General features: G+C 40.3%; 1 protein-coding gene across 5 annotated transcripts in view; it reads right to left on the bottom strand.

Annotated features, from left to right (window-relative positions):
* DOCK8 (dedicator of cytokinesis 8) overlaps positions 1 to 23,365 on the bottom strand; it is a 246,177-nt gene that overhangs the window by 40,200 nt on the left and 182,612 nt on the right. For all 5 annotated transcript variants that reach the window (XM_032290975.1, XM_032290976.1, XM_032290977.1 and 2 more), the window contains 8 exons: positions 21,199 to 21,354; positions 19,242 to 19,381; positions 11,981 to 12,150; positions 8,846 to 8,985; positions 6,476 to 6,658; positions 5,982 to 6,111; positions 4,927 to 5,014; positions 253 to 349 (listed from right to left, as the gene is read on the bottom strand). In XM_032290975.1, the coding sequence (XP_032146866.1) occupies positions 253 to 349; positions 4,927 to 5,014; positions 5,982 to 6,111; positions 6,476 to 6,658; positions 8,846 to 8,985; positions 11,981 to 12,150; positions 19,242 to 19,381; positions 21,199 to 21,354 (1,104 nt within the window). The remainder of the gene's footprint in view (positions 1 to 252; positions 350 to 4,926; positions 5,015 to 5,981; positions 6,112 to 6,475; positions 6,659 to 8,845; positions 8,986 to 11,980; positions 12,151 to 19,241; positions 19,382 to 21,198; positions 21,355 to 23,365) is intronic.

The raw sequence follows: 23,365 nt of genomic DNA, 5'->3' as shown, positions 1-23,365 counted from the left end.
GTCAGCCTGCCAAACACATAACCCTCTCTCCAAGTAAGCCCTAAGTCAAAGAAGCCAGAAGAATGTTTGGTATCTCTGGAATTTATAAGGTAGAAACTATTGCAAAGAGTAAACTTCTCAACTTCATTTTAAAAAGAAGATACTATGGGATCACACTGATGTCTTTCACAATTTTGAATAAAGAAGTCCTTATTCAATTCTAATAAACATATTCATGGGAGATAGATCAGATTGGGTGTTTGTTTTCCTCACCTGGATAATGTTTTCCTGCATATCCAGGATGATTAAATTTGCTTCTGTAGCCAGATTGCCACTGATCAAGGCTTCTTGATCTAACTCTGCCTTTGTTCTAAGAAACAACAAGAGGTCAAATTAAAGTGCATGTCAAACCTGGCCAGGTTCCGATGATGGCAATCTCTGCACTAAGGCATAAAGAAATCTCCAGAATAGTCAACCTTGAAATGAAAACAGAGCAACTAGCTCTGAGTAGCTAAAGTGCAGGTGTCTTCTGTGATTCATGTTTTGTTGAAACGATTGTCTAGGTAAGGTCTCTTGGTTATGCTCATCCCCACTATTATTAATAATGATGACAATTATAAAAATAACACTATGGGTAGAGAGGCTGTTATTAGTTGCTAGTAGCAATTAAGCTGTCCTATCAGATTGTTGCCTAAAGCCTTAGGGCCATGGCTGTGTTTCATGCATGAAAACCATTTCTAGATCTGAGTAAGGGGAAGTCCCTGTAACAAGAGTGAGAGAGTGAGACTGGATGTGATGTGAGCTTGGCAGTGATGCGACTGGGTTAGGAATGGGTGGCGCTTCAGAGCCGGGTTAGGGGAGAGTCAGTCACCGAACTTCCCAAAGACCACCTTGAGGTTCCTCAGCTAAAGGCGTGAAGTCTTTTGTACTTTTCCACTGGGAAGCAAGACTGTATTCCTGTAGAGCAGGTGATCTAATATCCTGCTGGACATTACTGGTCATTACTCACTAGGGAATGGGAAATTGCCTGGTGCTCGCTCCTCTATTAGGTTTCACTTTAAGGAATTAGAATATTTCTTTTGCTAGACCATCCATTCTCATGAAATCTAAGTGAAGCCGTAAAGGGATATTTTGTATCATCATCCAAATTTAGTTGCAAGGAAAGGTAGGTATGAAGAATTGACTTTACCAAGATGTGTCAGTGGCCAAGGTGTTACCATGGTGTTGGGGTATAATTATATCAGCTCAGATGTCTTGGACCAGGATTAGCATTTAGCTTTTCTTGAGCCCCCTTAACCTAATAATGCAGGTGCTTATATATCATTGAGGACTCAAAAATAAGTATATCTGTGTGTTTTACATGTTTTCATGTTTAGGATAGGATTCTGGTCCCAAGCTGCTTGACATTTTTTCCCATTCTCCAAGTGATAATATTTTTGTAAAATTAATAAAATCTAATTTTTTTTCTTAGAGACAGAGTCTTACTCCATCACCCAGGCTAGTGTGCAATGGCACCATCATAGCTCACTGAAGCTTTGAACTCCCGGGCTCAAGTGATCCTCCACTTGATACTCAGCCTCCTGAGTATCTGGGACCACATGCATGAGCCACCAAATTTTTATATTGTGATAAAGTACACATAATATAAAATTTACCTTCTTAACCTTACCATCCTTTTTAACTAATTGATTGCTAGTTTAGTTTTAAATTTAGAGCAATGCTGTCCAGTAGAAACAACGGGAGCCACAAATGTCATTTTATATATTGTGGTAACCACATTAAAAACAAAAAACAAAAAACAGGCCAGGAGTGGTGGCTCACCCCTGTAATCCCAGCACTTTGGGAGGCCAAGGTGGGTGGATCACCTGAGGTCGGGAGTTTGAGACCAGCCTGACCAGACCAATATGGTGAAACCACATCTCTACTAAAAATGTAAAATTAGCTGGATGTGGTGGCACATGCCTTTAATCCCAGCTACTCAGGAAGCTGAGGCAGGAGAACTGCTAGAACCCAGGGGGTGGAGGTTGTGGTGAGCCGAGATCATGCCATTGCGCTACAGCCTGGGCAACAAGAGCAAAACTCTGTTTCTAAACAAAACAGGTGAAATTATTTTAAATATATTTTGTTTAGCCTAAAAGATTAAAAACACTTTTACATTTCCATGTAAGCAATGTAAAAAGTCCTGTTGAAAATTTTACATTATTTGAACTAGCCATATTTGAAGCATTTAATATCCACACGTATTGGACAGCACGGATCTAGAGTGTCCTAATTGTTTTTTTTCCAATTTTTTTTTTTTTTTTTTTTGAGATAGTTTTGCTCTTGTTGCCCAGGCTGGAGTGCAGTGGTACAATCTCGGCTCACCACAACCTCTGCCTCCTGGGTTCATGCGACTTTCCTGCCTCGGCCTCACGAGCAGCTGAGATTACAGGCATGTGGCACCACAAATGGCTAATTCTGTATTTTTAGCAGAGATGGGGTTTCTCCATGTTGGTCAGCTGGTCTCGAACTTCCGATCTCAGGTAATCCGCCCACCTTGGCCTCCCAAAGTGCTAGGATTACAGGCGTAAGCCACCACACCCAGCCCATCTTAACCATTTTGAGTATATAGTTCAGTAGTGTTAAGTACATTCATATTGTGCAACCATCGCTACCACTAATCTGGTTTTTTAAAAGCTTATGATCTGGCCAGGAGTGGTGGTTCAAGCCTGTAATCTCACTGTTTTGGAAGGCTAAAACAGGTGGATCACTTGAACCCAGGAGTTTTAGACCAGCCTGGGCAATGTGGTGAAACCCTGTCTCAACAAAAAGTACAAACATTAGCCAGGTGTGGTAGTACACACCTGTAGTCCCATCTACTTAGAAGGCTGAAGTGGAAAGATTGCTTGATGCTAGGAGGGTAAGGCTGCAGTGAGCTGTGACAGAGTGAGACCTTGCCTCAAAAAAAAAGAAAAAGAAAAAAGAAAGGAAAGCTTACCACCTATCCCTTTAAAACGGTGGATTTGGTGGCAATAGAATCACCTGGGAAGTTTTACCAACTACTGATTTCTGGGTCCTGCTGGAGTTTCCAATTGAAGTAGTCTAGGGTACAACTGAGTACCGGCAGTTTTTAAAGCTCCCCAGGTGATTCTAGTGTGCAGCCTAGGTTGAAGATTATTACTCGAAAAGAAACAGAGCCAAAATAATTGAAAAATGATCAGAAGGAGGGTAAAAGGCACCACTATTATAATTACAAATTTTCCATATAGGTAGGTTGAGTAGTTCTAATTTTACTATGGTTCCCCCCCACATTTTCTTTTTTAAAGCATAAACCCCCTGAGAATTTGTAGATGTGACTCATTAGCTCTGATAACCAGCAGCCTTCCAGGTGGTGCAGGGCTGAGAACTAACCTAGAGCAAACTGGTAGGCCATACATGGTAAGGAACCAATATTGTGTTGCTCCTGCAAACATAAGAGAAAGGTTTCCTAACACACCAGTTTACACAGCCCAGGCAAAACAGGCCTACTTAGGGCTCTTCTTTTCATCTAGTAGAGTAGATGAACTAAACCACCTAAGCAATTCTGTAGCACCTACTGCACACATATTTTGTAGTTGTTGTTCATGGCCTGAAGTAGAATGTGTGGACTCTTAAATCCAAATATTTTATAAATCAGTCCAGGGAACTTAGTGCAAGGATAACATACCCAAAACAAATAGGTATGATACCAGCAACTGGGTTTCCGAGTCACATCTATAATAAAAACATATTTATTTTTTTAATGCTTTAAAATAAATTTGACTCCCCAAGTCCCATATGTGAACCAGAATGATTCATTCTTGTAGTAACAGCAAAGATACGACCTCACATTTATTTACAAAACAACACTGCTACTCAAGTCTGCCCCATACCTGCTAGAATGGGTGCCTCATCACCCATTGGGTATCCTACCAAGTCAACTGTGGGTGAGGAGTGATTTTAGCTCTACAACATTTTGCTCAGTGAACCCTGGGTCTCATTAGGCTATTTGTGGATTAATGGTATTAGAAATACGTGCTATCTAGTCAAACATAAATACTTTTAGCTTTCATAGATCTACATTGTTGCATATATAGCAATACACATCAATATATCTCACTATTCATCTACAGCATAGATTTTGATCCAAACAGGTTTTTTTATTTTTTCATTTCTTCATAATTTTTTTTTCTGATAACAATATATATTATAATATATATCTACTGCAGGAAACATAGCAAAGTATAAAAGAGAAAACATCAATTACTGATATTCCCAACACTCAAAGAAAACCACAATTCATATTTTGGTAAGTGTCCTTCCAGCCTTTAAAAAATACATTGACTATATGTCATCAGAGATTTGAGATTCTACTCAAAAATGAAGTGTCTACCCAGCCTTTGTTCATTTAACATTGTCATAAGCATTTCTCCATGTCATTAAAATGATTTTAAAACATTTTGATGGCAATTTTCCTATTCTGGTGCATTTAGAATGTTTTCAATTTTAAAAAAACGACTTTAAGTAGTACTGACATAAATATCTCTGAATGTATATTTTTGTACACATTCTCAGAACTTAAATGTTAATTTGAAAATACGTGGTCCTAGGCACCGTGTCCTGCTTTCTCTATTTCCCTGCTACCCTCCCCAGAAAATCAGCTGCTTTTATTAAGCCATCTGAGGTTGCTAATGAAATATTAGTTTTCTTTAAATGCTTATCAATGTGACAAATTTTTAAGAACTGGAAACCACAACTCCCTATACCTTTGATTATCCTGGGTCCCTGGATGAATTGTATTTTGTCCGGGGATGAATTGTATTTACGCAGATAATGATGTTTCATTTTCTTACCCTTGGAAGGATGCGGTTGTTTCAGTAATACAAGTAGCCTGGGAAAAATAGTTTTGGACTTAAGGTAAAAGTAGCACAAAGTTGCTGAGTGACTCACTTATCTAGCTTCTCATTAGCTTGCCGCCAATGTGTCTGCTCTTTCTTCCATCTCAAATTTTCATTTAGTCCTGGAAATCGGTCATTCCCTAGGAGTTAAGAAATGCATGATAGGAATTTGATTAGCATGAAACCCTCCAAGATAACCAGAAGTTCATAACAAGCTCAATGGAGAGGCCCCAGCACCATTTCTCAGGCTAATTAGAGTCCATGCCGGTTGTTGGCAGGAGACAAAGTTGCCATGCCTGCGTCCAAGTTGGCTTGTTCTTTGATTGATATACTAGAATATGAGAAGAACCTCTGCCTTTCTGAGTGTCAGAGAGACATTTCTCATGATCAGAGGGTTCCTGTGAAACTCTGGGGCTTACTGAATTATTGGGTAGGAAAGTATGGGTGTCAAATGAGGGTCCTGACCACCACTGAAACTATGAGCTCCCTCCAAGTTCTCTGTCATTGTGTCCCTTCAAATACAATAAGCTGTCACTCTGTTTCACTTTGAGCATGGTGAATAAGACGAAGGGTACCTGGACATTTCATTCTATTTGCGCTCAGCCTTTTTGAGATCATTCCTCCTGTGGTGGAATCCTTGAATGAATGGGACACTCTGAAACCATTTCAGGGAACTGGTTCCATTCTAATAGTGCCCTGAATGATCCAAGGAGATGACCTTGGGCCCAGAACTATTCAGTTTCTTGACCATGCTCCAGATAGACTTGTCAAATGTCACCTAGAAAGGCCTCAGTCTCGAGGGAAACACCTTCCACCTCATCCATGACTGATATTCTTAGAGGTGACCTTTTACCATCAACACATTTTAATTAAAAGATGTCATTTGGTGCTGTTTTCAGGGTTCCTATGACTGTAGGACAGCGCTTTCACTCAAAGGCACAGGGCTAACACAAATGTCACACACAGGCTCCCAGAATCTGCTGTCTCCGACACTACTGTAAATAACTCAAGAAAGTAATGGTGTCTCATCATGTTGGGAGGACATTCTTCCCCACAAACAGTGAAAAACTGTCTGACAGAAAGCAGGGCGGGGCCGGTTCAACACACCTGGAGCTCGGCGGCGTATCATCTCCCCTCTGGCCCCTTCCCCACGGAGCAAAGCCTCTTCCAGCCGGGCCTTGACATCCCTTGACTTCTGCAAGACTTGGGTACTGACTTTGTCAGAACTCTGTTTTCCCTGGACAAGACAGAGGCAGAAGAACATGTCCTTTGGTGAGATCTCTGTTGATGTGGAGAATTATCAAAACGGTACACTCCACAGTGATGCCAGCCAGTTTTGACACGTGCTACACAGAGATGCTGTTCTGGGGCAGCCTATGGCCAAAATTCTGTTAACAGGAATAGGGATCTCTCTACAGAAGGCAGAGATCCTTTCCCTGTGAAATGATCATATCTATACATACAAACGCACTATGGATTTGAATACAGAAATGAGAAAAATTAATGACGCCTCCACGGCCCAAACAAAGAGGATGAGTAACAAGACAGAATTGCGCTTGAGATATAAGAGCTGGCGTAAAGTTGTGCCACTCCAGACTTACCTTGTATGCAAAACAGAAGACACAGATGAAAAGTATATCTAAAATTCTGTTGAGTTGCACTGATGGCAGGTCGGCAATCCACTTCCTAATGAGGCTCTGATCAGCATTTTTCATGATCCAGAGGAAGCAGATCATGAGGCTGCGGGTGGTGTCCGCGTTCAGCATGTTGTACTGCTTATAGGGCTGGAGGGAGGCAGATGGGAGATGGGGGCCAGGGAGGAAGTCAAACAACAGAAAAATCTGAGACTTAGCAGGCAAGCAACAGAAAATTTCAATGTGTTATCTTAGAATACCATGACTGTACTTCATTGCAAGGCTGGAGATCTGCTTCCAGTAGCCCTGCCTTCCACAGCAGGGGAAGCTGTGTTTTTTGAGCAGGGCTACTCAGCAAAGAGGCTTGCCTGGGGCAGGATTTGGGCCAGGCTTTCAGCAACCTATCTGGGTACCTCTGTCTCAGGAACAGTGTGGCCTGGTGATCTGCCCTGGGCCTTGACCACGCATGCTGCAATCCCAGTGATACAAAGGGGCTTTCATGCTGCTGAGATCTCCTAGTATTTCTCCTTCCTGCTGGACAGCAGAGGGTTAGACTTACAGGGGAGAAGGAAACTGGCTGGGTGCCATGAATAACCTTGCTGTTCAAGATTCAGCTTCTTTGTTACATAGTCCAAAGTACAACATAAGGGTCACGAACTGCTCAGCAAAGTAATCAAATCCATGTTTGTGGAGTTCTCTGTAATGGAAGTTTAACCACAATTTATGTTTGCTTGGGGCGGGGGTGTGGGGGTTCAGGCGATTGGCTTTAATATTTTGGCCACAAGTATTCATTCTGAAGTGCTAAGCACACTCTCTGTTACTCATCTCATTAACACAAACAACTGTAATGAGGCTGCACCCTTGGTTCATGCAGCATAGCTAATAACCTGTGGAATGTACTGGTAAAATTGCAATGAGGAATTTGTGGATATGGGAGGGAAATATTAGTTTTGGACAGAAATCATAGAGGTTATAAAGTAACTGTAACTTCAGTTACTCTGAGTTTGTTGACAAGAATAAAGGAAATCTTGAGATATAAACTCACAAGGACTATGCTCTAACAGGTGAACTTTGGGCTTTTGAGTTTTTCCTTTAGAGGCAAATAATGTAAAAGGCATATACCGCCTCGAGCAGCTAACTTGGGTAAGATGGACATTAGAAAGGTGGAGGAGGTCATAAAACACAGTATTTCTCCAAATATGAGATCAGTGATGTAAAATCTCAATGTCTTTTCTCTGTCTCATCTTCCTGCCTTGCTGCCTCCCCAGTTCTCACGAAGACGGGGCTTGCTAAGCGCTGGAAGGAAGAGAAGACGGTCATCCGGCAAGAAGAGTTAGGTCAGGATGCTGCCTTCTCATGGGAGAAGCAAGTTAAGTTCTCTGCAGATCTATACCCTACATTGAAATGTAAAAGTAAATGATGCTGGGGGATGCAGTGCTGATTTCACAAGGGATAGTCAGAGCTCATCAAGGAAGAAAGATGAATTCCACCTCAACTGAATCAGAAGATGCCTTCCCAGAGGAGCCCCTCTTTAATTCCACAGAGTCCATGCAAAAGGACAGAGCCAAACAACCCTCCTTAGGCTCCCTGGGGTCCTAGAAAAGCTGCAGTCTTTTGCTCAGGAAGCCCTTATGCTAAGCTACCAGCCTCCTTCAATCTTTTTTTTTGGAGGCATAACACAGGATGAATTATATACACATAGATTGAACACAATGTAAGCCTCCACCCTCAGGGAGCCTTGGTTTGATCTCCTTTGCAAGGATCTTACAACATTTCCCAAGTTTTCCTCTTTTCTGCTTTCTTGAACTTGATTGAACTCAGCACCACTGGGACTGCCTAAATTTGATCTGTACATCTCTTGCAGTTGCCAGAACGCTGTCTGACTCATGTGCGCCTTAGGTGCCAGTCTCACAGTGATGCTTTCCAGCAACGTGAGGTGGAAACCATCACTGCCTGCTCTAAGCTGAGTTTTCCCATTGGAAGATGACAGAAGAGACTGGGTATGGTGGCTCATGCCTGTAATTCCAGCACTTTGGGAGGCTGAGGCAGGTGTATCACCTGACATTGGGAGTTGGAGACCAACCTGGCCATCATGGTGAAACCCTGTCTCTACTAAAAAAATACAAAAAAAAAAAAAAAATTAGCCAGGTGTGGTGGTGCACACCTGTAGTCCCAGCTAATCAGGAGGATGAACCTGGGAGGCGGAGGCTGCAGAGAGCTCAGACCAAGCCACTGCACTCCAGCCTGTGCAACAGAGTGAGACTCTGTCTCAAAAACAGAAAAAATGACAGAAGGCATGAAATGAAAAATAAATCAGACACATGTGCACCAACATACCAAGGAAGACAGCATCATTCCACTTGTTTTCAAATTGAAATGATTCCCTGCTATGGCCAGAGCCACGTTCTGGTTGATGGCACTGGGTCCTTCTTGTTCTTCATCCGAGCCACTGGTGCGACTTTTCCAATGACGCAGAGCTGCAATGGAATGAAAACATCATTTGTGATGTCAAGCCAAACATGACACTTCCCTATGTCCCCTACCCAATAAGAGACTGATATTTCTTAGTTACTAAAGTCAGCACAGTAATTTTAAACCTGATGTTTAGCATTATTTATCTGCTACCATCTATAGGAAAACATAGGCAGGCTAAGAAAAGAGACGATGTCTAGCACAAGATTAGGCCAGAAATCAATTTTTCAAATTGTGTGAACAAAAAGTTTTCAAAACATCCGTAACAGTTCCTGTAACATAATTTTTAAAACTTTATTCTCTATTCTAATAATTGACATTAAATAATGACCAAATAGAAGAAATCTACAATTGCAGAATTAAGCCCATACCCTATATAGAATAATAAGCTATTATCACAAGTTCAGCAATAACTTGTTATACTTCAAATGTTTAAAATGAATGTCAATTTATTATATCTACGTAACATAGACACAGTCATATTTATAGATGGGTCTAGATGTATGCAAGCACGGAAAAAGGATAAACCATTTAAAATTCTGGTTTTTAAGGATGCTACCGAGCATACACTCAAAACCTATTAATATTTCAAGCAGTTCTGGGGAAAGTGTGGTAAAACATTCAAAACTGATTGATTCTCTCCTGCTTTACTAAAAACTCATGTTTTACTAGACCTGTCAACATTACAGCCATCTGGGCCTTCAATTCTTTAAAAAATTTTGAGTTTAAATAACATTTTTTCCACTAAAGTTGTGAAAACAAAACCCAGTTCTTATTTATGTATGTATTTATTTATTTATTTTGAGACAAAGTCTAACACTGTCATCCAGGGTGGAGTGCAGTGGCGCCATCTCTGCTCACTGCAATCTCCACCTTGATCCTCCTACCTAAGTCTCCCAAATAACTGGGATTACAGGTGTGCCACCACACCTGGATAATTTTTGTATTTTTAGTGGAGACGAGACTTGCCATGTTGGCCAGGCTGGTCCTGAACCCCTGGCCTCAAGTGATCTGCCCACCTTGCTCCCAAAGTGCTGGGATTACAGGGGTAAGCCACAACACCTAGCCAAAACTCAGTTTTTAAAGATAATTATTAAGGTCATTGGGATTTTAAACAAACAGTTAAATAAACAGCACATGGAAATTACGTAAGACCTAATAATATTATCACAATTAACATAGAGACACATACTTATTTCCCCTTAATCATCATAGGGTTATAGTTGAAAGAAAAAGTGGGGAAGATGCAAACATGTGCTGTGCAAATGCTTTTATAGAAGTTCTCTAGTTTCATCTTTATCATTACCCTAAAAGGTAGGCATTGTTATCACATTTTTACAGTTTACAGAGGAAAGGAAGGCACGGAGAAGTTGAGTCTTTCAATGGTCACATATTCATAAAGGGGGGCAGGAATCTGAATTCAGATGCATCTATTTGAAAGATTATATGCTTACGAGTTTATCAACCTAAAGATTCTATATATAATAGATGTGCTATGTAAGCTATAATAATAAAATACTTTTCACAATTTTCTCTTGCCAGCTACATCATGACCATAAAGTTCAATGCGTATACAAAGAAGTCTCTGAGGTTTAAAAGGCTCGGAGACCAAATGTTGAAAAGTTCTGATTCTGAGTCACTGATATGGAATATTCTAATCGACAAGAAAACGTTGGAGAATGTGTGCTAAAGTGCTTCCTGGCTTTGGGAACAAGCGGGCTCTAGAAATGGAACTTTTTAGAAACTTTCCAGCAAGGACTCTCAACATGGGCTGCAAGTCACATGCCGTGCTCTGCATTACGTCTCTAAATGTTAAAAACAACTCTGTTTTCAATTCCCCACAATCAGGCGCTACTGGAGGAAGCTGCTGACCTCATGGTGTAGCTTGCTCAGCCCCGTGTGCTGAGCTTGATTCTGTCATTTCCTTGCACTCCGGCCCCAACAGAACTCCACAAACCCTAGCCCGTGCCTCAACCTTTCTCTTCCAAGTTACCCCTTTAGCAGTTTGCTGGAGGATTTTTTTCAAGAAAGGAGAGAATTACTTCCATAGGAATACTTGCTTTTCATTTTATGATTTTATGATTAAAGGCTATGGGTGTTTGGTTCCATTTTCATGAACTAAATACTTGTCACTGTAATGATATTATAAATAATTTAGTCACACACGACACTTCCCACGTGGAGGAGGTGGGAAAACCTGGATGGTTCCAAGATTTCAAGGAAAAGCAAGAACTACTCTGATGGCATCAGAATTTTGTGTGTGTGCATGTGCATGTGCATGCACACACATGTATGTTGTAGAGAGGGTAGGTTGATGGACTGCCTTTCTTAGGTCAACATAAGAAGTTCTTCTATTTGGGAGGGTTTTTTCCCCCTCTACATTCCCTAATCCATACTGTAATTTGTAAATAGACTCAGGGGTTTCCCAAAACCCCTTTAAGAAAACTTATCCTTTCCTCTTTTGCTAATCTAGAGATATTAACCTCAAAATTAGCCACTTAGTGCCAAAGGCAAAATTTCTCTGCTATGCTAGAATTTTCTAATACTGACATATGCCATGATTTTTTTCTTCCATGGAAGAATTATTTGGATTCATTTGAGATTGCTTTTTTGCTTACCTATTCATAAAAGAAAAGGGAAGGAACACCTTTATTTCAAGGTGTTAGAGCATAATCTCCAAAGGGAGTAATTCTGTGATTATTTCATCCTCTGTGGTGTATGGTTTATAAAGTTCACCCCACACTAGCAGATCAATGAATAAATAAATAAATGAACAAATAAGTAAATAATTTCTAAACAAAAAACACATGGGGTTATGCGTCTTTTTTTTTTTTTTTTTAACTGATTGGGGCCTGAGTTAAAGAGGTTTGGAGACCACTGTTGTGAAGAATTGCTCATATGAACATTTCAACACTGGAACGAAAGACAGAGACCTCATTCAGATGGGGCATTTGACAGGGGCCCCCATCAATCCAAGAAAGAAAACAGAAGGGCCATTACCTGCAAAGTCAGAGAGCTGTGGCAAAGCATCCAAAATGATGCCAACTAAAGGCAGGTACAGGGCAGCGATTTTGACCTTCACCTCTGGTTTGACACAGCGTGGGTCCAGATCGTGAGAACTTAGCAGGCTGTGGATGGCACTGACAGCTTTCCTTTGCACTCTGCTGATTCTGTTGGCACAACACAGGAATCAAGAGGTTATGGTGAAGGGAAATTGACTAAAGTGCTCTTCAACAGTCAAGAGTGATCCACATGCTCCTAAGCAATGAGGTTACTGTGAAAACCAAGCAGTAGAAGATAGAACTATATAGAATCCAGAAATAACCCTAGGTTTATTGTTTAGTATGATGTTTTCAGGTTCTTCATATTGTAGCTCAGTACTTTACTCCTTTGTATTGCTAAGTAAGATTCCATCTAATTTCATTTATCCATTCATCAATTGACAAACATTTGGATTGTTTCTGCTTTTGAGCTATTATGAGTTATGAATGCTATGAATATTTGTGTACAAATTTTACTTTTCTTGGGTACATACTTCAGAGTATATTTGCTGGATTGAATAGTAACTCTCTGTTTAACTTTTTTGTTTGTTTGTTTTGAGATGGAGTCGCCCAGGCTGGAGTGCAGTGGCACGATCTTGGCTTACTGCAACCTCCACCTCCAGGGTTCAAGCAATTCTTCTGCCTTAAACTCCTGAGTAGCTGGGACTACAGGTGCCCACCAGCATGCCTGGCTAATTTTTGTATTTTTATTAGTGACAGGGTTTCACCATGTTGGGCAGGCTGGTCTTGAACTCCTTGTCTCAAATGATCTGCCTGCCTCAGCCTCCCCAAGTGCTGAGATTATAGGTATGAGCCACTGCGCACCCAGCCTCTATTTAACTTTTAGAGGAATCAGCAAATTGTTTTCAATGGTGGCTGCACAATTTTACATTCCCACCAGCAGTGTCTGAAGGCTCCATTTTATTCTTGCCAATACTTTATTATCTGTCTTTTTTATTATATCCATCTTTGTGGGTATCAAGTAGTATTTAATTGTGATTTTGATATGCATTTCCCTGATGGCTAATGATGCTGAACATCTTCTCATGGTCTTATGGCCCTATCTTCTCTGGAGAAATGTCTATTCTTAAATCTTTTGCCTTTTAAAAAATTGAGTTGTCTTTATTATTGAGTTGTAAGATTTTAAAATATATATTCCAAATACAAGTTCCCTATTAGGTTTTTGATTTGCAAATATTTTCTCCCACTCTGTGGGTTGTCTTTTCATTTTTTTGGATGGTGTTCTATAAATCACAAAAGTTTTAATTTTACTGAAGTCCAGTTTTCTGTTTCGTTCTTGTTACCTACACTTTTGAGTGTGCCATATCTAAGAAACCATTGCCTTTTCTAAGTTTATGATGATTACCTCTATAATTTTATGTAATAATTTTATAGTTTTAGCTCTTACATTTAGATCTTTGATCTATCTGAGTTAATTTTTGTATATGATGTAATATAGGGTCCAACTTCATTCTTTTGAACGTGGATATCCAGTTGCCCCAGTGCCATTTATTGAAAACACTATTTTCCCCCACTGAATTGTTTTGGCACTCTTGTCAAAAATCAATTGACTATAAATATGAAGATTTATTTCCAGACTCTTAATTCAATTTTATTGAGCTATATGTCTATCATATGTCAGAACCCAATTGTCTGGACTACTTTTGGTTTATAGTAAATTTTGAAATTGGGAAGTGTGAGTCCTCCAATTTTGTTCTTGTTTTTCAAGGTTGTTTTGGCTATATTGGGTTCCTTGAATTTCCACACAAATTTTAGGATTGGTTTGCTAATTTCTGCCAAAAAAAAAAAAAAAGTAAGCTAGAATTTTGACAACTGCATTGAATCTATGGATCAATTTGGGAAGTGTTGTTATTTTACTATTAAGTCTTCTGATCCATGAACATATGATATCCCTTCATTTATTTAGATCTTTATTTCCTTCAACAGTGTTTTGTCGTTTTTAGTGTATAAGTCTTGTATTTGTTACACTTATTCCTAAGCATTTTTTCTTTTTGATGCTATTTTATATAAAATTGTTGCCTTAATTTCACTTTCAGATCGCTCATCATAAGTGTATAGAACACAATTGATTCTTGTATGTTGATCTTGTACCCTGCAACCCTGATGGACTCATTTGTTAGTTCTAATAGATTTTTTTTTTTGTGGATTCCTTGTAATTTTCTATAAACAAGATTAAGCCACCTATGAATAGAGACAATTTTACTTCTTTTCCAATTTAAATGCTTTTTTTTTTTTTTTTTGAGACAGGGTCTTACTCTGTCGTCCAGGCTGGAGTGCAGTGGTGCAATTTCGGCTCAGTACAACCTCTGCTTTCTGGGACCAAGTGATTCTCAATCCTCAGCCTCCCAAGTAGCTGGGACTACAGGAACGAACCACCAATGCCCAGCTAATTTTTGTATTTTTTTGTAGAGATGGGGTCTGCCGTCTTGCTCAGGCTGGTCTCAAACTCCTGAGCTCAAAGCAATCTGTCCACCTTAGCCTCCCAAAATGGTGGGATTTCAGGCTAAGCCACCTCGCCCAGCCTAGATGCCTTTTATTTTCTTGCCTAATTGCGCTAGATAGAACTCCTAGTACATATTGAATAGAAGTGGCAAGAGTAGACAGTTTTATCTTTTTCCTAATCTTAGTGAGAAAGCTCTTAGTTTTTCACTAATAAGTGTCACACTAGTTGTGGATTTTTTATAGAGGCCCTTAAGTCAAGTTGAGGAAGTTCTCTTTCCTAAAAGGTTTACTATCAGGAAGGGTTATTAGGTTTTATTAAATGCTTTTCTTTGCATCTACTGAGATGACTGCATGGGTTTTGTCCTTTATTTTATTAATATGGCGCATCAATTGATTTTCAGATATGAAGCCTATCTTGCATTCCTAAGATAAATCCTACTTAGCCACGGTGTACAATCTTTTTTATATGTTGTTGGATTCAGTTTGCTAGTTTTTGTTGAGGGTATTACATCTATATTCATCAGATACTGGTCTATTCCTTGGAATAGATGACTAGAAGTTGATACAAAATTAGAATTAATTCTTTAAAAAATAATTGGTAGAATTCATTAGTAAAGCCCCCCAGGTTTGGGCTTTTATTGTGGTAAGTATTTTAAAAGTTTTATATGTATATATATATATATTTTTTTTAATTTAATTTATTTATTTATTTATTTATTTTTTGCGATGGAGTTTCACTCTTCTTGCCCAGGCTGAAGTGCATTGGCATGATCTCGGCTCACTGCAACCTCTGCCTTCCAGTTTCAAATGATTCTCCTGCCTCAGACTCCTCGGTATCTGGGATTACAGGTGCCTGCCACCACACCCAGCTAATTTTTGTATTTTTAGTAGAGACAGGGTTTTATCATGTTGGCCAGGCTGGTCTCAAACTCCTGACCTCAGGTGATCCACCCGCCTCAGCCTCCCAAAGTGCTGGGGTTACATGTGTGAGCCATTGCACCCAGCCTAAATTTTTAATTTGTGTGGGTTCATAGTAGGTATATGTGGGAAGTTTGATTGCTAACTCGATCTCTTTACTTGTTGTAGGTCTACTGGATTTTCTACTTCTTGGAGTCAATTTCAGTGCTTTGTATCTTTTAAGGAATTTATCCATTTAATCTAGGTTATCAATTTGATGGCTTTCAATTGTTCATAGTTCTTTTATAATCCTTTTTATTTCTGTAAGTTCTGTTGTGATATCCCCTCTTTCAATTATGACTTTAGTAATTGAGTCTTCTTCCTTTTTTCTTGGTCAGTCCAGCTAAAAATTGGTGAATTTTGTTGCTCTTTTCAAATAACAAGCTTTTGGTCTTATGTATTTCCTCGATTGTTTTTCTATTCTTTATTTCATTTATTTTGGCTGTCACCTTTGTTATTCCCTGCCATCTGTCTGCTTTGAATTGTTTGCTCTTCTTTTCCTAGCTCAGAGTATATTCTTTTAACATCTTGTTAAGACTGGGTACACATATTTATTAAATTATTCGAGAACAGTATATTGAAATAAAAAATAGGCTGTATTTACATCCCCAAATAAATAAGTTCTACTGTCCACCCAAAACCATGCACGGGCATGTTCACAGTGGCTATTTTCATAATAGCCACAAACTGAAGGCAGCCAAAATGTCAACTTACAGTAGAGAAATTATAGTTGACAAAGGAATATGAAACACAGTTGGAAAAAATGAATACTGACACATGCAACCACACCGAAGGATCTCACAATCACAATATTCAGCAAAAGACTATGAAATTCAATAACAGGCAATATTAATTTCTGGTGATAAAAGAATAGTGGTTACTTGAGGGGTGCCTGTAACTGAGAGAGAATAGTGGAATATTATATTTTTGATCTGACGGGTGGTTACCCAAACATATTCACAGGAAAAAGTAATTGCATTTTACACTTAAGATTTGGGTCCTTCATATAAATTATATATAATAAAAAGTAAATAAAATATATAGTGGAGTATCTGGAACCTAGCAGTAGATGTTCAATTTTAGAAACACACATTTTTTTCCTCAAACAAAATAAGGCTACATGAAAATTCAAAGTTATATAGAAAATATTAACCAAAATTTTAAATGACTCAGATTCTTGCACTGTGGCTAAAGTAAGATAATTGTAAATTGCATTTCAAAAGTTGTTCTTGTTCTTAGTCTGTGGTCCTGGCAATGAGTTGTGTTTTGAATTAGGCATTGCAATTTGCTAGCTTAACACAAAGATGATAGACAATTTCTAAATGCTCGAAAAACACTGTGGATTTAATGATACATGGACATTTGTGGATACACTCAGGTGCCAGAGATTTAAGGGAAACCCAGTGGAAACTGGAGCTGTGGCTCCTTAGGGATTCAGCTACTGACTCCCACTGCCCCTTACCCCATAGATGTACAGGTGTTGGCAAGTCTACTAACTGTCTTGGAAGCAAAAGAAAGAAGTACTGATCAACAGAGAGTATTGTTGAAGTATGACATTTTTCGGAGGTTTTAGCTCACATAAAGCTGTGACAGTATATCTAATGACTTACCAGGAGACTGACAACTAGCAATCAGGGATTATTGTGTTGCCAAAGGAGTTACATTCTTAATTACTTTCTTGGGGGAGAGAAGGTACGGGGGGGGGGGGGCGCGGGGAGAGGGACACTGTAGAATGTATCTACCCGACTGAATATAATTACATGATAATCTCTGAATATACTCTACCCTGTTGCTAGTAATACAACAGCAACAATTTTGCAAAGAATCCAAAGCAGATGTCAGGGCTGTTTCCAGCTAGAATGAAAATAGAAAGTAGAAACTACACTAATATAAATACTAAAGATTGTTTCTAGAAATCATTTAAAGTTCTGCTATTAAAGAACAACTAAGAAAACATATGTTTGTGCATGAAGGCAATTTTCTTTGTGTTCAAACTCTCTTCTCAGTATCTTATCAGCATATGTGTCAGTGCACTTTTTGTTGCTGTGGAAATTTATGTTGTTAGTTATAGGGTAGGAAATTCTACTGAGATAATTGGGGGAAATTTAGATAGGGTTGAGAAAAGAAGATAGAATTGAAGCCATGGAAAGTGAAGTTCTCAAAAGATATACTCAGGACCAGGTTATCTGGAAGGAGGCAGAATTGAGAGTTTAGAGCATGAGATTCCCCACACTATCCTGCCAGGAGACACAGACACACAGTCAGTTAAGCAGGGTCAGCATAGGCACATCGCTTGGAATGCATGTGATTGTTGCAGCTGCACAAACTTGAAGTGCTCCTGTATTTGTTTCATGCAGGGACCTCCTGTTTCCTTCACTGAATTGTAAGCACTTTGAGAGAACTTGAGAAATTCCATTTAGGCAAAAGTCCATCCATAACACACAGCAATGCTACCATTAATTAGCAAACATTATTCTGGAAACTTCTTTAGCATAGGAGTTATGGGAACAGGTTCCCTGGGCAGGGAGGTGGTTTGGTATAGGAGAGTGGGTCCTGGGAAGGGACTGGGAAGGCCATGGCTTTAGATTTGGTTTTCTGTTATGGAATAGTAGGCCAATTCCTGCAATTCTGTATGCCTAATCTAAACACCGAAAGTGTTGAACCTCAATTACTTTCCAATCCTCATAATCTTTGAATCTGAGTCCCTGGATGGTAAACTCTAGAGGGGCAGGGAATTTTGTCTGTTTGGTGCACAGATATATCTCTGATGTGCTCCCATACCTAACTGTGTCTGTCCCATGGAGGGCATTCAATAATTGTTGAATGGAGTGAATAAGACTTTAGAAGGCATTATCTTCTTCAGTCCAATCAGGTAGGCTGTGGGTTTCTGATTCTATGAGCTCATGGAGCATAGGGAGAGAAGGAAAGAAGGGGGCGGTCTACCTCTCTCTCTGTTGACTTCTAGGCTAGATACTGCCACATGTCCCTGAGTAATCAGATAGACAAGAGGTAAAAGGATTCAGAAGCCCTGGGTGTGTGGTGTCTCTTGGCCTGAAAAGCATGGTCTATAAGAAAGCTAATCTGGGCATGGGGCCGCTGCCTTCTCAGCAGCCATTATTTCCTTCACCAGCATTGAACCAAGGGGCATCTTCTGGTTGCCTCTGCATGCTATCCCCTTTGCTAAAAATGGCTTTGTTCCTAGGGAGTTCATTAGTCAAAGCATCCTTGGGAAACCTGCTGTAGTAGAACTTGTAAATTCCACTCAAGTAAGTGACCAGCAAAAGTCGTTCTGTGCTTCTTGCCCATCTCTGTGGTTTTCTACATTCCTAGGGGTACCATTTTCTCAAGACATAGATGTTTCTACTCTTCAGAACTGGCGGACAGTAGAGTTGTTTACCAAGTGTGAGAAGCTGGACTGCAAACTTTATTAAGGGGTATCTTTTTTTTGGCTTCATTTTCCTTTTTTTTTTTTTTTTTTTTTTTTGAGACGGAGTCTTGCTCTGTTGTGAGGCTGGAGTGCAGCGGCGCAACCTCGGCTCACTGCAACCTCCGCCTCCCGGGTTCAAGCAACTCTGCCTCAGCCTCCCAAGTAGCTGGGACTACAGGCATGCACCACCACACCCAGCTAATTTTTTTTTTTTTTTGTATTTTTAGTAGAGACAGGGTTTCACCATGTTGGCCAGGATGGTCTCGACATCCTCACCTCGTGATCTGCCCGCATTGGCCTCCCAAAGTGCTGGGATTACAGGCGTGAGCCTCTGCGCCCAGCTCATCTTCCATTTTAAATGCCAAAAACATACCCTTCCCCTTCGGCATCCAAGGCAGCAGCCAGTTCTGTGAAGAGAAGCCCGGTGAGGAAGTGCTGCTGGCGGTACTCGGAAGTCAGATCAAACATGCTGGCGATCTTCTGGTCCTGGAAACTGGAGCAGGAGCTTGAGTTCTACAGAAACACAAGGAGCCATTTTATGAGTCACAAGAACTGAAATGAAAATAGCCATGGCTAGTGTTTACTGAGCCCTTGCCCCAGCCAGGCTGTGTGAGCCCTCCCCAGCCAGGTAGGTACTGATCATGGCAGATAAGGAAACAGACAAGAGTGGTTACTTCGCTTTCCCTTTCCCACAGAGGGAAGACTGCCCAGCGGGAAAGATGAAGATGAAGCACTCAGGCTCTGTTGAAAAATGAATGTCACTCTCTTACCCACCTGAAATCAAAAGCTGAAGATAATCCTAGGATAAAATTTGGACAGAGAAATAAGAACCTCACACAGTCCTGTGGCTGGGAGCAGGCGATTCCTCTATAACCAACTGCCCACTTTGTTTAAGGCCCTGTTTACTCAGCTACAATTTTTTTTTAAGACAGAGTCTCACTCTGTTGCCCAGGCTGGAGTGCAGTGACATGGTCTCAGCTCACTGCAACCTCTGCCTCCTGGGTTCAAGCAATTCTCATGCCTCAGCCTCCTGAGTAGCTGGGATTACAGGGGCACCATCACGCCTGACTAATTTTTGTACTTTCAGTAGAGGTGAGTTTTCACCATGCGATCAGGCTGGTAACTCCTGGCCTCATGTGATCTGCCCGATTTGTCTCCTAAGGTGCTGGGATTACAGGTGTGAGCCACCATGCCTGGCCTCAGCTATGATTCTAAATTTGGCTTAAGCACGTTGTCAGACTTTTGCTGGTCTGGAACTAGAAGTGATGTCAGGCAGGGGAGTGTTAGATTCACCGGTCCTCGGTAATTCCGGTCCTGTATTCGTATCCTGGGAACACACTTTATATTTCATTAAGAGCATCTAAAGTGTCTCTAGAAATCCTTCACTGTTCGGTGAGCCTGGCCCCTGGGTTTGGCCACTCCCTGGGGCAGTCAGAGGGGAAGGTGGAAAAGAACCTACGGCAAGCTTAGTCCAGGGAAGTTTTTAGACATAAGCTGCTGGGCAGGATGGAGCAAAAAGTTTACACATTTGGAACTGCTGCTTCTGAGTCACCTCTTTCCCTGTTCACAGTAAGACGGTCATGTAGGTAATATCTGGGTCATGCCATATGGCATACATGGCTAAGATTTTTTTTTTCAATTAGTAAGACAAGGCCTCACTTTTGTGCTAGTATCAAGGAATATGCAACAGAAATACGACCTAATAATAAGGATTTTTGCGTGATGCTCTGAGCTACTGTGTTCCCTATAAATGGAATGTGACTATCAAACAGCATGTTCCTAAAGTTATTCCAGAGAACACTAGCCCTCTGAAAAATGTATGAGGTGGCGTGGGGTTTCCATGTCAAATCACTTTGGGAATCACTGCTTATCATGGACACCTCCTCCCATTTCCTCTTCTACTTCTTGTGCATTTACAATTGACAGGAACAAGTCAGACTCTTAGAGGGCCTACTGGAAAGAAAGTTTGGTTTCCAAAACTTATTTACTCTGGAATCCTGTATCTGCATAATAATTGGCTAATGTCAGACAAAGAAAGATCTGAGACTTTTCTATGAGTTTCTAAATTTCATAGGGCTTATGGATTCTTTGCTTTATTTAAGCTGATCAGGGACCCTTGAGCCTGGGGAGAAACCAATTACTTCGCTTGTAAACTATTAGCTAGTGGTGTAACTTCAGGGTAGCATACTTGATCTGGTTTGAATAGTTTGAATAGTTTTATTTTTCATCAAATTGATAAGACTAACCTTTATAGAAAATACACGATTAAACTGAGCTAGTTAAATGAAGTAGCTTGAATAATTCTTTTGTTAAATAATTTTTGTTATTACCTGAGAAGATATGGAAGGACAGGGAGATGTTGGAGCAGTATCAGCATTCATAAAGAAAAGGTTCAGATTGAGGTAATGTTCATGGCTACAGAGGATTCGCAGGAACTCCAGCCTCATGGAAATGAGCATTGGAAGGTTATTGAGCTTGGCTGACAGCTGGGAAGAAAAATGAAAAGAGGAATTTATTTATTGTAAGGTAAGTGGAGTTGAAGTTGGCAGACACAAAAATATCCTTTCTCTCCAGATTAAGGCAATCAATTTAATAAAAACTAATGGGATAGCGCAACAGATGGTAAATTCTGCATTACAGGGAGGTCTAATACATTTTCATTCATTACTGTTCCTCTTAGTGATTCTAGCCTAATAGCTGTCCAAAATGAGGATTCTTATCTTGATCTCCACTTTCTCAAATCTTTAATACCATGGCAAACCTGTGCTGAAAATCTCAAGCTATCTCTTCAGTGTAACATAATTAATTTTACAAAAACTCTACTGTGTTTGAGAAACTAAATGAAAGGAGTTGACCTCACATGAGCCTGTATGAAACTAACAGACTATGACTAGGTGACTTTTATGCTACAAGTGTTCTTTCATAGTTTCTAATTAAAGTCTCCATTGGAAAGTTATAGAACCAGTTCCCTAGAGAAAGGCATCCAACTGCTTCGGAAAGTACATGGTACCTGCAAAAAACTCAAGAAGCTTGTCCCAGAGTAAGAGAGGATGAAATGGAAAAGAAAGAGAAAGAAAGCCAGAAGGCTTTTTAGAAAAAATCTTCCTTAAAAAATAAACCATGAAGCAAGCGATGAAAAGCAGACAAAGGTGACAGTCTGGAAGAGGCCCCTTGCTTTCCCCAGGCAAGCTGAACAGCTGAAAGACCCAGACTCAGAGGCAACTCCTCTAAAGGCAAAGCAGGGGAAGGAAGGGGTGCTGATGCACCTTGAGCCTTCAGTATTTCATCATCATCACCTCCAATGGCAGCACAGACATATGAAGCACCATCTTTGTGATGGACATGCCTTCTCTTCACTCACTTCTAGAGCAATTTTCTAAACAATATAATTTTGGGTTTTTTTTTTTTTTTTTTTTTTTTTTTTGAGACAGAGTCTTGCTCTCTAGCCCAGGCTATAGTGCTGTGACATGATCTCAGCTCACTGCAACCTCCGCCTCCTGGGTTCAAGCGATTCTCCTGCTGAGGCAGGAGAATAGCTGGGATTACACACACGCACCAACATGCCCGGCTAATTTTTTGTATTTTTAGTAGAGATGGGGTTTAGCCATGTTTGCCAGTCTAGTCTTGAACTCCTGGCCTCAGGTGATCCGCCGCCTTGGTCTCCCAAAGTGCTGGGATTACAGGTTAAACAATATAATTTAAAGGAGTACATATTTTCAGCCTTTTTACAAGAAGCCGTTGTGTTGTGGGACATATTGCGTATAGAATTGATTCGTAGTTAGACATCCACTGAATGCAAGTAAATGCCATTACATATTATTTTAAAACTAAAACATAAGACTTCTGTGTAAGCACAGTTACCAGATCCCATATCCTTTAGATGTGCACTCCTGGCTGACTTGGGACCAGTGGGGCCAGCAGCACACTGAAGGGATTAGAACCTGGTCATGTGCCTGTCACTTAGGTTACTCATTAACAGTTGTTGGGTCAAGCCAGCTATCAGAACTTGAAAGCACAAAGACATCTGCACTTAAAAGAAAGCCCTGCTATGGGTATCTTCCATAGGTCCTTTGAGACAACATTAAAGATAGACATTTCAGGCTGGGTGTGGTGGCTCACACCTGTAACCTCAGCACTTTGGGAGACTGAGGTGGGCGAATCACAGGCCAGGGGTTCAAGACCAGTCTGGCCAAGATGGCGAAACCCTGTCTCTACTAAAAATACAAAAATTAGCTGCACATGGTTGTGGGTACCTGTAATCCTAGCTACTTGGGAGGCTGAGGCAGGAGAATTGCTTGAACCCAGGAGGCACAGTTTGCAGTGAACCAAAATTGCTCCACTGCACTCTGGCCTGTGCAATACAGCAAGAGTCCATCTCAAAAAAAAAAAAAAAAAAAATAGGCATTTCAAAAATAATTTGAATGGTGTTTAGAAAAGAGGAGTAAGGTACATTCCAAAAACATCCTCTCCAAAGATTGAGATCCACAGTGCCCTTAC

This window comes from Sapajus apella, unplaced genomic scaffold, assembly GCF_009761245.1.
Source record: "Sapajus apella isolate SASKATOON/1434 unplaced genomic scaffold, GSC_monkey_1.0 scaffold24, whole genome shotgun sequence".
NCBI classification, from domain to species: domain Eukaryota; kingdom Metazoa; phylum Chordata; class Mammalia; order Primates; family Cebidae; genus Sapajus; species Sapajus apella.
The sequence above is the reverse complement of the archived record's forward strand: the minus strand, read 5'-3'. Positions and strand labels throughout refer to the sequence as shown.